The sequence below is a fragment of the Loxodonta africana genome, chromosome 3 (assembly GCF_030014295.1).
Source record: "Loxodonta africana isolate mLoxAfr1 chromosome 3, mLoxAfr1.hap2, whole genome shotgun sequence".
Lineage (NCBI taxonomy): Eukaryota > Metazoa > Chordata > Mammalia > Proboscidea > Elephantidae > Loxodonta > Loxodonta africana.
Window position 1 is genome coordinate 186,332,874 of NC_087344.1, and position 17,287 is coordinate 186,350,160.

The 17,287-nt window shown below is 54.1% G+C and overlaps 1 protein-coding gene across 1 annotated transcript; it reads left to right on the plus strand.

Moving 5' to 3' along the window:
* Positions 1–1,246: 1,246 nt before the first annotated feature.
* Positions 1,247–16,888, plus strand: NPR1 (natriuretic peptide receptor 1). Its single transcript, XM_003415086.4, has 22 exons — positions 1,247–1,998; positions 2,890–3,089; positions 3,558–3,671; positions 4,061–4,196; positions 5,407–5,498; positions 6,208–6,343; positions 6,598–6,682; positions 8,152–8,272; positions 8,675–8,749; positions 9,061–9,138; positions 9,559–9,663; positions 9,923–9,994; positions 10,109–10,265; positions 10,564–10,719; positions 11,201–11,369; positions 12,075–12,221; positions 12,309–12,432; positions 12,592–12,660; positions 12,926–13,100; positions 13,311–13,409; positions 15,418–15,509; positions 15,685–16,888. The coding sequence occupies exons 1-22, from the start codon at positions 1,281–1,283 to the stop codon at positions 15,745–15,747; spliced, it is 3,183 nt and encodes a 1,060-aa protein (XP_003415134.1). The 5' UTR covers positions 1,247–1,280; the 3' UTR covers positions 15,748–16,888.
* The last annotated feature ends 399 nt before the right edge of the window (positions 16,889–17,287 follow it).

Genomic DNA, 17,287 nt, shown 5'->3' on the forward strand with positions numbered 1-17,287 from the left:
CTGCCCAACCGTCCAATGCCCCAAATTGTTCTTCCCAATTTACACCTCCACAGGTCATTTCTAACGCCTTCTCCCACCGCCGCAGATCGCATTTTAGCAATCTTCTACAACACAGAGCAAACACATCCACTTTCCGGAAGCGGCCCTGAGGTCACACCTTCCCACCCACCCACCCGAAAAACCAACTTCTTTCAACCTTTTGGGAACTAAAGAGTTAACTCTGTCCTCCCACTTGGTACATTTTCTCGGCTAATCCACTCAATCTAGAAAGCTGTGGGGAGGAAAGGGGCGGGGAACCATAGATGGACTGGGTAACCGGGACTCTGGGGTCGCTTTCTACTTTAACGCCTTTTCTAGAAACCCGTCGCCCTCTCGCCCCACCCCCAGCCACACACAGCCACACACTCACACCTTTTTCTGCCAGGTTCCCAAACTAGCATATCTTTCCCTCTTCCCCAGATGGAACCAGGTGGGAGGGGTAAAACAAGGTGGGTGCAGGGCCCTCGGCTGCTCCCACACACATCTCAATTCAGCGCTCCTTCCCATCCTCGCGAGGGAGCCCCTTCTGCGGGCGCCCCTTTCTGAGGAGGAAAAGGTTGTCCTGCCGAGAAGAGGAAAATGGGTCTAAGACAAAAGCAGCGGGCTGTGGGAGGGTGAAGGGAGCCGGAGACTTCGCGACCGGGAGGAAGGAGTTAAAGATCCAGGATTGGCTCTTCTGTCACCAAGCCTGGGAGGGGAAGCGGCCTGGAGGGGAGGGTTCGGAGCTTGGCTCGGGTCCTCCTCAGTCCCCACCGGACAGCAGGAGACTTGAGCCGGCCGGACACCCCTTCTGGCACACTCCCTGGGGCAGGCATCACGCATGCATACGAACACACTCCTGCTCCTTCCCTCCCTCGCGCCCTCTCCTAGCCTCCCCAGAGCGCTCGTGCTCTAGTTCGTTCCTACCCTCTCTCTCTCTCTCACACACACACACGCACACGCACACGCACACGCTCACGCTCACACTCAGATCCTCCCGGCTCGGGCGCTCTGGTTCCCGCGCCCACCTGCTCTGCTGCGCCCTCCGCGCGCCACGGGGCACGCCCGCCCGTCGCGCGCCCTCGCGCTCCTGGCCCTGACTGTCGCAGCCGGAGGCGGCAGCGTGCCCGGGGTGAGGGCCCCCGCCCCGCTCCTCCTCCCTCCTGCAGGGGCGCGCCGGGTGCCGGGACTAGCCGCTGAGCCACAGCGGACCAAAGAGGCCATGGTGGGAGCGCTCGCCCGCCTTGGTGCCCGCTGAGGCCATGCCCGGCCCCGGGCTCCCCGTGGGCGCCCGTCTGCCCCTGCTCCTGCTCCTGCTCCTGCCGCCACTGCTGCTGCTCCGGGGCACCCACGCCGGCAACCTGACGGTGGCTGTGGTGCTGCCGCTGGCCAACACCTCGTACCCGTGGTCGTGGGCGCGCGTGGGGCCGGCCGTGGAGCTGGCCCTAACCCGGGTGAAGGCGCGGCCCGACTTGCTGCCCGGCTGGACGGTCCGCACGGTGCTGGGCAGCAGCGAGAACGCGCTGGGCGCCTGCTCGGACACGGCCGCACCCCTGGCCGCCGTGGACCTCAAGTGGGAGCACAACCCCGCGGTGTTCCTGGGCCCGGGCTGCGTGTACGCGGCCGCCCCTGTGGGGCGCTTCACCGCGCACTGGCGGGTGCCGCTGCTGACCGCCGGCGCCGCGGCTCTGGGCTTCGGGAACAAGGACGAGTACGCACTGACTACCCGCTCGGGGCCCAGCCACGCCAAGCTGGGTGACTTTGTGGCGGCGCTGCACCGACGGCTGGGCTGGGAACGCCAGGCGCTCGTGCTCTACGCCTACCGGCCGGGCGACGACCAACCCTGCTTCTTTGTCGTGGAGGGGCTGTACATGCGGGTCCGCGACCACCTCAACATCACGGTGGACCACCTGGAGTTCGCCGAGAATGACCGCGACCGCTACGCCCCGCTGCTGCAGACCGTGCGGAGAAAGAGCAGAGGTGAGTGGCGGGCACACCCAGCCCCGCCGCTTTGCCCCGGGGCCATCTTTTTTAACTCGATGTAGGCTTAGGGATTCCTTTCGCTCCTCTGGGCCAGTCTTCTTTCTTGTCCCAATGGCTCTTCGCTCTCGTCCCAGGCTCCCTGGACCCTTCTCTCTTCTCACCTCCCAGTCACCTCCACCTCTCCCACCTCTATCCCACCGGGTTCCTTTGGCGTTAACCCATTGCTGTCAGTCAATTCCGACTCATAGTGACCCCATGTGTTACAAAGCAGAACTGAGCTCCATAGGGTTTTCTAGGCTATAATCTTTTACGGAAGCAGATCGCCAGGCCTTTTGTCATGGCACAGGTCGGTGGGTTCAAACTGCCAATCTTAATGTTGGTAGCTGAGTAAACCGAGCGAGAAAATGATCTGCGTCACCCTGGCACTTAGTAGACACCTGGCTTAGTTCCCATTACTTTTTTTCTCCCCCATTTTCTGTCTCTTACAGCCTTCTCCCTTCCTCCATCCCCTCCTGCCATTGCTCCCCCACTAGGGCTCCTCTCCTAGTCCCTTCTCCAGCTGGCTCCTCCTCTCCCTCTCCCACCTCTCCTGGCCCCACCTTCCCCATCTTCAGCTTCTCCACTCTCACCTCTCCCTTATGCTCTGATCTTTCCACCCTTCCACCCTGTCTGCCTCTTCTCTCCACCCTTCATTTTTCTCCTGCCACAGCCTGGACTGAGCCAGGAGTTGCCACTTAACGCCCACAGGGAGTCAGTCCCCAGGGTCTCTCATGTCCTCATCTCTGAGCTTCCTTCTCTGGGTGTCCCAGTTTTCCTCCCTGGTGTCTTCTCTGTCCCTCTCCCCTAGGGCCTAGGCCTCTCTCTCCCTGACTCCCCCTTCTCCCCCAGTTATCTACATCTGCAGCTCCCCAGATGCCTTCAGAACCCTGATGCTCCTAGCCCTGGAAGCTGGCCTGAGTGGGGAGGACTATGTTTTCTTCCATCTGGATCTTTTTGGGCAAAGCCTGCAAGGTGCACACGGCCCTGCTCCCCAAAGGCCCTGGGAGAGAGGGGATGGTCAGGATGTCAGTGCCCATCAGGCCTTTCAGGTGAGTGCCCAGGTTGGAAGCCCAGGCTGTGGGACTCTGCCCTCGTGGCATGTCGCCTCTGGGCACTGGGTCCCCTCAGAGTCTGAAAGGATTCCAAGAAAGACGTTCTTAATGTTCACAGGGAGCTACATGGTGAAGGGCAAGGGGGCTGGAGGGAGAAGGGTACAGAGAACTGGAGTGGAGGTGGGGTTGAGCACCTGGAGGTGAAAAAGATAGGAGAATGGACTTGAGGTGGGAGGACGTCAAAGTCCCACAGACTGGACAGCACTTGGAGAAGCTGTTCCAGTCCACTGGACCTCTGGCTTTGGGGCACACACCACCTCATGCAAAACTTAGGGGCCAGTTTTACCTTGAGCTGAGCAGACATACAACTCTGGGAGGTAGGTTCCCAGGTAGCTGGGACCCCAGGATCCTAGGAGGTCTGGAATCTTCTCCCAGCTCTGCCCTCTCCACTGTCCATTTCCTCAGGCTGCCAAGATCATTACATACAAACAGCCGGATAATCCTGAGTACCTGGAATTCCTGAAGCAGCTAAAACACTTGGCCCGTGAGCAGTTCAACTTTACCATGGAAGATGGCCTGGTAGGAGGGGTCCCCTGTCCTGGGACCCTCCTGGCATGAACCCCCAGCCCCATCTGCCAGTCTCCATCCTGTCTTTTCTGCCATCTCACTGGTCCCAGGTCTCCCCTTCTCTCCCTTCCCATTGTTTCTGTGTCTCTCCTGATGACGGAGGGGGAAACTGGCAAGCTGTTCAACCTCTATGAAACTCTGGTCTTCATCAGTAAAATGGGGACCCTCCTCAGAAGTGAAGCCGTCTTACAAGTAGTAACTCTCTCTTTCACGTGAGGGTGTTATTTTATCCCATTCTCTTCCAAATTCTCGGTTCCCCCAGTTCCCTCTGCCTCAGTGCCCAGCTCCAGCCCTGTGCCCACCATACACTTGACCCCAGTCAGGCTCTGTTTGCCTTACAGGTGAACATCATCCCAGCATCCTTTCATGATGGGCTCCTCCTCTATGTCCAGGCAGTGACAGAGACTCTGGCATATGGCGGGACTGTCACTGATGGGGAGGGCATCGTTCAGAGAATGTGGAACCAAAGCTTCCAAGGTGAGAGGTGCAGGTGGCTAGAGATGGGCCCCTGGAGAAAGCAGTGCGTAGTCATTCACGAACGCCGGTCTTTTTCCCTCACCTATAATATGAAGAACTTCCACAGCTTCTTTCACGCCCTCCTTCCCTTGTCTGCGCTAGGCCCAGTGAGAAATCTCCCCAAAAAGACAGTAGATAAGTGGTAACTTTGGTAAAGGGTAAGACAGTACACAATACTGGGGAAGCCAGCACAACTTGTCCAAGGCAATGTCATGGAAGCTCCGTAGACACACCCAAACTCCCTGAGGGACTGAACTGCTGGGCTGAGGGCTGTGAGGACTGTGATCTCGGGGAATGTCTAGCTCAATTGGCAGAACACGGTTTATAAAGAAAATGTTCTACATCCTACTCTGGCAAGTAGAGTCGGGGGTCTTAAAAGCTTGAGCGGCCATCTAAGATATTCCACTGGTCTCACCCCATCTGGAACAAGGGAGAGTGAAGAAAACCCAAGACACAAGGGAAAGATTAGTCCAAAGGACTAACGGACCACAACTATCACAGACTCCACGAGACTGAGTCCAGCACAACTAGATGGTGCCCAATTACTACCACTGACTGCTCTGACAGGGATTACAATAGAGGGTCCCGGACAGAGCTGGAGAAAAATGTAGAACAAAATTCTAACTCACCAAAAAAAAGACCAGACTTACTGGTCTGACAGAGACTAGAGAAACCCCAAGAGTATGGCCCCAGATACCCTTTTAGCTCAGTAATGAAGTCACGCCTGAGGTTCACCCTTCAGCCAAAGATTAGACAGGCAGGAGGGGACAGGAAAGCTGATAATGGGGGACCCAAGGTTGACAAGGGGAGAGTGTTGACACACTGTGGGGTTGGCAACCAATGTCACAAAACAATATGTGTATTAATTGTTTAATGAAAAACTAATTTGCTCTGTAAACCTTCATATAAAGGGCAATTAAAAAAATAGAAAGAAATCCCCCTAAGTGCCCAACCTCAGTCATTCCTGCTGCTGAAACAGCTGTCCCTTTTATTATTGTTCAGCACATATATATGTTTGGGGGACAAGACAGAGGAAGATCAGGGAGTGGAGAGATGAGGGGGCAGATCTTATAAGTAGAAAAATCTCCCTGTCATGTGGGGCTGTTATTTTCCCCCATTCTCTTCCAATCTCCCAGTGTCAGAACACAGCCATCTTCCCCCATGTCCCCAGGTGTGACAGGATACCTGAAAATTGACAGCAACGGAGATCGGGAGACCGACTTCTCCCTCTGGGATATGGATCCTGAGACTGGCGTCTTCAGGGTAAGTTTGTGCCCTCGGGACATAGTGCCAACTTGGAATGGCATTTTGCCTTCCTACCTCCTCCCATAGCCCTGCCAGGGTATCTGTTTACTCTGAAGTCACTTAGGGAGAGCCTTGGATAAAAGAGATGAAACTCCAGGCTGGGAGACCAACCAGAAGACAGGAACTCACAGGCCCTTCCCTTGGGGACCCTCATGTCTGAGGAGCAGACACAGCCCTGCCCTCAGGAAGTTCCCTGTCTCATAAGGTCAGCAGGTCCCCCTGCCAGCATACACAGGCAGACCCTGCAAGTGCAGTTGGGAACACGAAGGCACCAAGGGTTAGAAGATCCAGGGAAGGCTTCCAAGAGGAGAGGAACATGGATTAGGCCTGGGAATGTGGACTGAGGAGTATACTGATTTTCCCTGTTTTCTAAGTGCTTCAACCCAAGATTGTGAACTCCTTGAGTACGGGGATGGAGTTTTCTTTATAAAGCCCTTGAGCAGTTTTCAAGCCTTTACACTTGATAATGAGGGGCATGGGTATGGGTCGAAGGCAGTGGGTTTTTAGTGGGTGGGTATGAGGTCTCTGTGTAAAGTTACAGCAGGGGCTTGGTAAATGGCCGTCGGCCAGATATACGCCCTTGAAGTGGAGATGGGGTAAGTAGGAGGCACTGGACAGGTGGCCTCACCCAGGCCCTTGCCCATCCACCACTCCTGCCCCCCTATAGGTTGTACTGAACTACAACGGGACTTCCCAAGAGCTGGTGGCCGTATCAGGGCGCAAACTGAACTGGCCCCTGGGGTATCCCCCTCCTGACATCCCCAAATGCGGTTTTGACAATAAGGACCCTGCCTGCAACCAAGGTGATTATCCCCACCCCCACCTTCCAGGCCTCCATTCTGGAGCTGCTGTACCCTGCCCCTACTCCCAGGGGAGCCAAATAGGTGCTCTTCTCCCACCCTGAGGGCTTTCTGGAGAAAGAGACTGCCTCTGCCTTTTTTTGCCCTTCACCCATCATCCCAGTTCACCAATTGACTATGAGAAGTTTCTTCCTCCTTCTATCTAACCAAAATCTCCCCCAAATCTCTCTTGCCGCCACTTGGATTCTCGCCTGTAGACCACTTCTCCACCCTGGAGGTACTTGCTTTGGTGGGCAGCCTCTCCCTGCTCAGCATTCTGATTGTCTCTTTCTTCATATACAGGTGAGCCTTGGAATGGGTGGTGAACCGAGGCTGGCAGACCTGGGGAGCCGGTAGCAGCAGAGGTGGCAGGGACCCAGAGGGAAATGGGAGGTGGTGGTGATGGAAGGGAGGAGGAAGAACAGCAGGGGAAAGCAGAGGAAAAAGCGAAGAGAAAAAAGACTAAAAAGCCTCATGATACAGGGAAGAAAGAAGGAAGGGATACAGAGTGGGAGGAGGGAGGGGACAGGGATAGGAGTGTCCAGAGACAGTCTGGGGAAATCCAAGAAGGAGCAGAGGAGTGGGGAGAGTGGCATTGTAGGCGGTGGATTCTGGTCTGCCTGCTGGTTTATCTTCCCTTCCTACTCCTACAGGTCAGTTAGGAAGCAATGGTTCAAAACCTTTGGGGTTGGGACCATATTAGCTGAGCAGGGATGATGATTCTAGCAGATGCTGAACCCAGAGTGGAGGAGAGAGTGATGAATAAGCCCTAGTCCTGCCTTTCAAACCACCTCATTGCCATCCAGTCGATTGCGACTCATAGTGACCCTATAGGTCAGAGTAGAACTGTCCCGTATGGTTTCCAAGGAGCACTTGGTGGATTCAAACTGCCGACCTTTTGGTTAGCAGCCGTAATACTTAACTACTACACCACCAGGGTTTCCAGTCCTGCCGTCCAGTGGGAGGCAAAAGACAAAAGTATAGACGTTAACAATACAGACAAGCTAGAAGGAAGAAAGAAAATCAATGCTGGTTGAGCGTATACTATGTGCCAGGCACTTCCACACATGATATTTCTTTTATTCTTATAACAATGCTTTGAAATATATATTGAGGTCCACAAATTCCAAATCAGGACATTGAGACTCAGAGAAATGAAATGACTGCTCCGAGGTCACAGTGAGGCAGAATTTCAGCCAAACTCCCTGATTCTCAGCCCAGAGGATATAATTCTCCTACAGTTTTTTTATCACCTGTCAGTTTGTCGTACTGTGGTGGTTTGTGTGTTGCTGTGACGCTGGGTACTATGCCACCGGTATTTCAAACACCAGCAGGGTCACCTGTGGTGAACAGGTTTCAGCGGAGCTTCCAGAAAAAAACAGACTAGGAAAGCCCTCACAATCTACTTCCAAAACTTAGCCAATGAAAACCCTATAGATCACAGCAGAATATTATCTGATGTAGTGCTGGAAGATGAGCCCCCTAGGTTGGAAGGTACTCCAAGTACACAGTGGTTGCTACAATGGACTCAAGCATACCAATGATTATGAAGATGGCACAGGACCTGGTATTGTTTCATTCTGTTATAAATGGGGTCACCATGAGTCAGAGCTGACTCAACAACTAATAATAACATTGGTCTCTTAGCGTAAGCAGTGGGCTCTCTGTTAGTACATGCGGTGGGGGCCAGGGCTCTGAGGCAAGGCTGCTGAGCACTGTGACCTGGGTCAGGGACTCAGACATGGGCTTAGAGGCAGGCTTCATATCCCCAGGAAGCTGCAGCTGGAGAAGGAGCTGGCCTCAGAGCTATGGCGGGTGCGCTGGGAAGACGTGCAACCCAGTAGCCTTGAGCGGCACCTGAGGAGCGCAGGCAGCCGGCTGACTCTGAGTGGGGTAAGAACGCAGCTGTGAGTAGGGAGGAGTATACGAAGGAGCTGAGTACAGGAGGCAGTGCATACTGGATAGAGAGTGGGGTTCTAGTCCCAGCTCTGCCTTCACTTGCTGTGTGACCTTGGGTGAGTCACATTCCCTCTCTGAGACTGTTTCAGAGGGATGATTGTACCCCAGAGCCTCCCTCACGGGGCTCTTGACCTCAAAGTTCAAAGAAGAAAGTATATGTGGAAACACATGAAAAAAACAAATAAATGGGGAAAGGATTTCATAATGTGGAATGCAAAGGAGGGTGCCGCAAAGATAGGACTGAGTGGTAAAGACGGAGCTCAAGCAGCCAGGATGGAGAGTGGGCCCATGGTGGTGCCCATGGGCTGACCTTCCCCCCTCCCTCCTTCTCTTCAGAGAGGCTCCAATTATGGCTCCCTGCTAACCACAGAGGGCCAGTTCCAAGTCTTCGCCAAGACCGCATATTACAAGGTGGGCCTGGGGAAAGATCATTGATCCTGGGGAATGACACAAGGGTATGCCTTGAGGGAGGGCTGGGGACAGGTCCCCCAGGGGCAGAAGTATACCATCAGGGAGCAGCTGAGATTCTCAAGGGTGGGCTGTCGAGTAGTTGGGGACCCTGGAAGCAGAAATTAGATGTCAGAAAGCAGTTGGGGGCCTCAGGCGTGGGCTGTTGGGAGCAATGGAGGGTCCCATGGGTGGGGTGAGCTGTCCTGAGCTGCTGGAGTTCTCAGGGCACCGGGCCATGCTCCTCACAATAACAGTCTCCATTCCTGGCCCAGGGCAACCTCGTGGCTGTGAAACGTGTGAACCGTAAACGCATCGAGCTGACAAGAAACGTCCTGTTTGAACTGAAGCATGTAATATGGGGGAGTGAGGCAGCAACCTGGGAGAGGGTCCTTGGGGACACAAGGGAAGTCCGCCACGTAACTGGTTATAGGACCACAGGGAGAGGGCAGGGGCTGTGCCCCTGATGTGGCCTTTGCATACTGTAGGTGGGAGTGAGGGGGTCAAAGAAGGGAGAAGGGATTACTGCAGGTATCCTGGAGGAAGGCCCTTGAGGGGGCCCCTGGGGGTGGAGGGCTTCGGAAGGAGGAAATAGCCAGCAGACTTCGGGGCGGGTGGACTAAAGAACATGGGTAGGAACCATCAAGGAGGGTCTGGGAGATGTCTGCAGAAAATGAATAGGGAGTTAAGGAGTGGGGACTCCTGAGAATAGAGGGTAACTTCGTAAGGAATGAGGTCCCTGTTAGGCTTCTGATACTGGCTCCTACCTGCAGATGCGAGATGTGCAAAATGAACACCTGACCAGGTTTGTGGGTGCCTGCACTGACCCCCCCAACATCTGCATCCTCACAGAGTACTGTCCCCGTGGGAGTCTGCAGGTGAGGAGGACAGGGGGTGTCAGGAAGCCTGGGTTCTAGCCCTGGTTCTGCCCCTGACTGGCCATATGACCCCAGGCAAGTGTCTCCCTCCTTCTGACCTTGACTTCTCTGTAAGCTGGGATTGGGAGGAGGGCAGTGGCACTAGAGTAAGTCCGAAGTTTTGTCCTGTTCTGCCAGTTTGTCAGTAGGACCCCTGCACCCTCCTCCCACTCCCTGGGGAATCTTCAGGGTGCAGGTCTGACTCCTGCTGCCCCAGCAGGACATTCTGGAGAACGAGAGCATCACCCTGGACTGGATGTTCCGGTACTCTCTCACCAATGACATTGTCAAGGTAGGCCCAGAATAGCCCATTGGAGGTGTAGGGAGGGGCCAAGCATGCTTCTCCTCATGCCATGGTTGTAGGGCCCACTCATGCCCAAGACCTCTGCCTCCCCAAATTTCCCAGGGTATGCTGTTCCTACACAATGGGGCCATTTGCTCCCATGGGAACCTCAAGTCATCCAACTGCGTGGTAGATGGGCGCTTTGTGCTCAAGATCACTGACTACGGGCTGGAGAGCTTCAGGGACTCGGATCCAGAGCAAGGACACACCCTCTATGCCAGTGAGCCCCAACTCTTGACCCCTAACACCAGCCCCCAGTGCAGCTCAGTAGAGGGACTGAGGCCTGGCCTCTGATGGGCTTGGGCACTCATTCTCTGACTCCAGGCTTAATCTGTCATCAGTAAAAAAAAAAAAGGGAGGTCAGACCAAGTGGGCTCTCAGGCCTCTTAAGCTCTAACATTATGTGTGATATCTCCAGATCAGTCCTGGCTACATCGTCTAGGTCTTGTTTCCCCCTTCCTCATCCCTTAGCTCTGGGACCCTACAGCTAGAGGTAACTCCTAATCTCTGGCCTGCAGAAAAGTTGTGGACAGCTCCTGAGCTCCTTCGAATGGCTTCACCCCCTGCCCGGGGCTCCCAGGCTGGTGACGTGTACAGCTTTGGGATCATCCTTCAGGAGATTGCCCTGAGGAGTGGGGTCTTCCATGTGGAAGGCTTGGACCTCAGCCCTAAAGGTGAGAGGACCACACTACCTCCCTACCCCCGCCATAATCTCAACTAACCCCAGCCTGAAAGAGAGCTGTTGTTGTTAGTTGCATTGAGTTGATTCTGACTCATAGTGACCCCATGTGTACAGAGTAGAACTGCTGCAGAGGGTTTTCAAGGCTGTGACTTTTTGGGAGCAGATCACCAGGCCTGTCTCTAGAGGTGCTGCTGGGTGGGTTTGAACTGTCAACCTTTTGACCAGTAGATGAGCTCTTAACCATTTGTGTTACCCAGGGACTCCCCTTGGAAACCCCTGCCAAACTTCCCTCTGGAATGGGACTCAGCCCCATCCTTTGACCACTGCTGCCAATAACTCTGACAAATTGACTAGTCCACTTCCCTGTCCAGCTCCCCACCCCATGCCCTGGGCCTGGACTTCCCCACCTGGCCCCTGCTGGTTGCCCTCAGTCTCTCTATAGGCCCTTGGCCAACCCCTCCCCCCCAATACAGAGATCATCGAGCGTGTGACTCGGGGTGAGCAGCCCCCCTTCCGGCCCTCCCTGGCCCTGCAGAGTCACCTGGAGGAGCTGGGGCAGCTGATGCAGCGGTGCTGGGCCGAGGACCCACAGGAGCGGCCGCCCTTCCAGCAGATCCGTCTGCTGCTGCGCAAGTTGAACAGGTGGCCAGCGTTAGTCGTGGACCTCCCCAGCCTCCCCGAAGTCTCACAGCCAACATATACCCCACACTTAAGTCTTCTCCCTGCAGTGGCAGAGTGAGCCCCCTCATAGTCCCCCCGTACATGCCTACTGCAGCCCACCACAGCTTCAAATTCACCTTTGTGATTACTGTATGACACAGCTATCCCCACGGTCCCCTACCTTTCATACCCCTCCCATCCACCAACATCACCACCCCACATCTTTCCCGCCCACTCCTGCCCCCTGGCTCTTGTTTTTTTAGTGGTGTGCAGAGTAAATGGGCCATACACTTGATCTCAACTCCTACCCTACAGCCTCTCTGCCCTGCACAGGAGCACCCACCAGGCCCTTTAATCTTCCTTTCCTGTGCCCCATTGGGGCCCAGTTTCTCCAAACACACCCCTTGGCAGCCTCGTGTTCATCACTCTATCCTTTTCTTCCTCCTCTACCTCCTTCTAACTCATTTATGTTCAGCAAAGATGAACAAAGTACTCAGTACTTCTGAGGTTCACGCCTAACCCTTGGGTCACAGAGATGCATTGAATTTTCTCCCTACGCTTTTGCCCTGCCACCGCTGTCCCTCTGTGCCCCAACCCTGCTTGACCCCACTGTACTTGGGGCGGGCTAATATGAAGCCTGTGAGTGCAGCTCCTCCTCACACCCGCATTGCCACCCCCGCCCCTCAGAGAGAACAGCAGCAACATCCTGGACAACCTGCTGTCCCGCATGGAGCAGTACGCCAACAACCTGGAGGAGCTGGTGGAGGAGCGCACGCAGGCCTACCTGGAGGAGAAGCGCAAGGCCGAGGCCCTGCTCTACCAGATTCTGCCTCAGTGAGTGCCCACATCTGGTGAGCCCCCTGCAGCCGCTGTCCCTGCCCTACCACATACCCTCCCCCTGCGCTATCCTTGACCCCTCAGCTCCGTGGCTGAGCAGCTGAAGCGTGGGGAAACAGTCCAGGCCGAGGCCTTTGACAGCGTTACCATCTACTTCAGTGACATTGTGGGCTTTACAGCCCTGTCAGCAGAGAGCACGCCCATGCAGGTAAGCAGCTGGCCCCTCAGCCCCAGGCCTCAGAGCAGGCAGGATGGCTTGGCTTAGCATCTCCATCCAATCAGGTTTGCCTTCTGGTTCCGTCTTTCCCACCTGACCGCAGGTAGGGTCCCTTACTCCCTGTCCCTCTTGGCTTCCTTTCCCTTCCAGGTGGTGACCCTGCTCAATGACCTGTACACTTGCTTTGATGCCGTCATTGACAACTTTGATGTGTACAAGGTGAGGGTGGGAGTAGGAATGAGAAGGGGCAGACAGACATAGACAGTGTCAGAAAGAGGCGAGGGACAGGCAGAATGACATGGGGTCTTAACATACCAAGCACGGGGCAGAAATAGTAAGACCCAAGCAAAGGCGGAGGAACAGCTTAGGATGGGGGATAGGCAGCCAGACGGGGGCACAAGGACAGCCAGTGCGCAAGATGTGGCAGACGCACGAGGAGGAGAAATTTCCAGCCCTCCTGCCCTGCATGATCTCGTCCCCGCAGGTAGAGACGATCGGCGATGCCTACATGGTGGTGTCTGGGCTCCCGGTGAGGAACGGGCGGCTGCACGCCCGCGAGGTGGCCCGCATGGCTCTGGCGCTGCTGGACGCGGTCCGCTCATTCCGCATCCGCCACCGGCCCCAGGAGCAGCTGCGCTTGCGCATCGGCATCCACACAGGTGAGGCAGCCAAGCAGACAGGGCGTCCCCGTGGCTGCAGCCCAGCCCGGTCCTCCCCCATCACACACCCACACACAGCAGAGTTCCCGCCATCCCCAGCTCCCATCTCCCACCTCTCCTGGTGCGCCCGAGACCCACCCTGTGCTTCCCTTCCTCTGACCCCCTCTCATGCCTCCCACCCTAGCTGACTCCCCCGCTCTCTCCTCCCAGGCCCAGTGTGTGCTGGCGTGGTGGGGCTGAAGATGCCCCGTTACTGTCTCTTTGGGGACACGGTCAACACGGCCTCACGAATGGAGTCTAACGGGGAAGGTACAGTGCCCCTCCTAGAGGGTCAGGGAGGGCCCTGGGATCCAAGGGAAACGCCCCTCAGCCTGGGCCTACGCTGCTCTGCCTCCTAGCCCTCTCTCCTTCCAGGTCTTCTCAGAGTGGTTCAACCCAGGCCATTCGCCTTTAACCTAATCAGAAACTCGGGGTCCATCCTGCCCCCTCCTGTCAAACGATTAAAAAGTATTTCTGGGCCAGTGCTTTAACAGTTCCCAGCTGGAATCACCTTCAGGGCCCCTCTGCTTCCTCCTTGGTGTGGTAAGAGGGCTTCAGCCAGCCCACTTGGGTGTGAATCTCGGCTCCGCCAGTTATTGCTAGCTGTGTGTCAATCTGCCACACCTCTCTGAGCCGGGGCTTTCCTCACGTGATGTATAACACTGGAATAAAATGCCTGCCTCATAGAGGTTATGTGAGAAAACCATAGAAAACGCTTACCACATACTCGTCATTCAATCTTTCTGAGCCTCAGCTATTTTTCCATAAGGGATGTCTATCTCAGGGTTGTAAGGAACCTAGCACAACCCCTGGCACACAGTAGGTATCTAAGAAATGCTTGCTCCCACCCCTTCCCTTTGCCGTGCCTCCTGTTTCTCTTCTATCTTGTTCTCTTCAACACAATTCAATTCTGTAAACCTGTATTGAGTGACCACTGAGTGCCAGGCCCTGGGATACTATGATGACCCAGACCCACAGCCAGCTGGGGAGTCCATGTGGACCCCATTCAAGCCTTGCAGTGGGAGAAGGGCCAGCCCTAGAAGCCCAGAGGGCTCTGGTCAGCAGATCTTGCCCGGCACTGTGTTTGGGGCTGTGGGTATAGGAGAGAGCATCTCACTGAGGCCCAGTCCACAAGGCGTACATTCTCAGATATCATTCAGCAATAAAACAAGGCATCAGTGTTGCAGGTCCCAGGAGTGGTAGCCACATGAGGTTAGAGGGAGGCCTGTGGGGAATACTGGCTGGGAGTTAGGCACCTGAGTCCGGGCCTCACTCCATTGCTGACTTCCTCAGCAGCTTGGGTGGATCTCCTCACCTAGTCCCTGGGTGGTACAAATGGTTTGCACTCAGCTGGTAACCAAAAGGTTGGCAGTTCAAACCCACACGGCAGCACCGTAGATTTGCTTCTATAAAAATTACAGCCCAGAAAACCTATGGAACAATTCTACTCTGTAAGACATGGGGTCACCATGAGTCAGAATCTAACTCAACGATGCAGGACAAGAAGTCTCCCCTCAGTTCTCTCAGCCATAAAATGAGGGTGTTGAATTAAATAATGCTGATAGCAACCACTTTCATAGTCCTTCCTATGTACCAGATTCTGTTTAAATAGATGGATATTAAATTTAATCCTCACAGCCAGCCTTTGAGATGGTACTGTCACTATCATCATTCTACAGTTTAGGAAAATGAGGCACAGGTTGTTTATATTACTTACCCAAGGTTTTACAGCAAGCACATATCAGAGCTGGGATTCATACTGAGGCAGAGCAGGATCCAAAGGCTGAGTTATTAACCACTGTACTATATTGTCTCTCTAGAGCCTGGTAACACTCTAGAGTAGCGGTATCCAATAGAGCTTTCTGCAGTGATGAAAAGGTTCTATTACCTGTGCTGTCCAGTATGGTAGCCACAAGTCACATGTGGTTATTGATCACTTGAAATGTGGCAAGTGCAACTGAGGAAATAAATTTTTGGTTGTATTTAGTTTTAATTAATTTGAATTTAAATGGCCACTCGTAACCGGTGGCTACCATGTTGAACAGCACAGCTCTAGAGTTCCAAGGGAGAGGCCAGGATGGCAGGACCATCAGGTGATATCTCATGGAGAAGATGGAACTTGAACCAGACTCTGAAGTACGAGGCTTCCCTGGGCCAAAAGCAAGGAGGGAGAACATTTCTCTACACCCACAGTCCCTGGTCTCTCCTGCTTCCCCTCTCCTGCTCTCATCTCCTCTTGCATCCCTCACCTTCCCTTCTTCTCCCTTATCCTCCCCAGCCCTGAAGATCCATTTGTCTTCTGAGACCAAGGCTGTCCTGGAAGAGTTTGGTGGTTTTGAACTGGAGCTTCGAGGGGATGTAGAAATGAAGGTAGAGAAGGAAGCCTCTGCTCTCTCCATCCTGGGGGTCCCAGAGGCTCCTGGGTGACCTTCTCCTGGCCCCTTCTCAAGCAGCCAACCCCACTGCCATCCCTAGGCCTCTCATCTGATTTCAGAAAGTGGTTGTGGCACTCCCTGCCCCAACCTCCTCCTCTTTTTCCCTACAGGGCAAAGGCAAGGTTCGAACATACTGGCTCCTGGGGGAGCGGGGGAGTAGCACCCGGGGCTGACCTGCCTCTCCCCCTGGCCCTCCACACCACCCTTTTCCCTGTGCCAGAAGAGAAAGGGAGGTGCCAGGCCTCAGCCTCGCCCACGGCAGCCCCACCATTGCCAAAGAATCAGAGAAATGGCTTGAACAGCTCAGGTGTGCTGACCCCAGTGGCAATAACAGATACTGTCTCTGAAAGAAGCCTGGTGTGGGGGAGAACTTGGAGCTCACAGGCCCGGACCAAAGCACACAGTCATGTACAGTGGCATACACGTAGGCACACACACCTGCTTTCCACCCTGCTTTGGGCCAGGCTGGGATGCGAATTCCTGGATCCTCCTCCCCATCTCTGGGCCTGCCTCTCTTAACCTTAATACACTGTGACTTTTATGCAGAGGGAGAAGATCCACCTTAGTAGGAATACGAGAAGAGACTATAAGTGAATGGGGTGGTAGGGTGGAAGTCCACTTCTGGGCCTAGCCCACATGAGCCGCCAACACCCCTGTTCCCCACCACTCAACACTGGATTCAGTGGTACAGAGGTGAACATGGGGCAGCAGAGGGGCTGCGGGACCTGTATGCATTGCTTCTACTGTGAGCAGAGACCATTAAACTTTTTCTCCCAGCAGCCATGTCCCTTCTTGAGGGACAGAGAGTTGATGGAAAACACAGCCATGTTCTCCACTCTTTACTTCAAATAAGAGATGCTTCTTAAGTTGGGAATACAGTGTCTGAAAAAGGCAGTGGTTCACCCTCAATTTTGAGGAGTCTGTGTAACAGCTTGTAGGGTCGCTATGAGTCAGAACCAACTCAACGGCACCCAACAAAAACAACAACAGGTAATAGCCTATGAATTACCCAGTGGTGCTGAAACTTTTTGGTCTCAGGACCTGATTATCCACCTGAAGGGCCCCCAAAGAGCTTTTGTTTATGTGGGTCATATGTATTGATATTTGCCATATTATAAATTAAAAAAATACTCATTTATTAATTCATTTAAAATAACAATAAACCCATTACATGTTAATAATTTTTACTGCTTTATCAAGGACATTCATAAAAGAAACTTTTTTGTTTGGTTGTTTACTGACATACTACTGTATGGTAGTGATGAATACAATGACTACTTTGGTGCCGCTATTAGCGCAAATGTCAACCCAGTAGAAAAGGGTAAGTAATGTATTAGTTGTTGTTGTTAGGTGCCATTGAGTCAGTTCTGACTCATAGCGACTCTGTGCATAACAGAAGAAAATGTTGCTTGGGCCTGTGCCATCCTCACAATAGTAGATATATTTGAGCTCATTGTTGCAGCCAGAACATGTTATATTATTATAAAAATCTTTTGACCTCACAGATCCCCTGAAAAAGTCTTGGGGACCCCAAGGGGTCTGTGGACGTACTTTGAGAACCGCTATGTTACCCAATGTCTGGCATGTAGTAGGAATATAAACAGTGTGGAGGGAGTGGAGAGTTCCAGCAACCCTTGTGCCAGGAGGCCCGGGAGCCAGGAGGGCAGGGAGGGGGTGACTTATGGATCCCTCTTCACCCTTTGTCAAGACTCT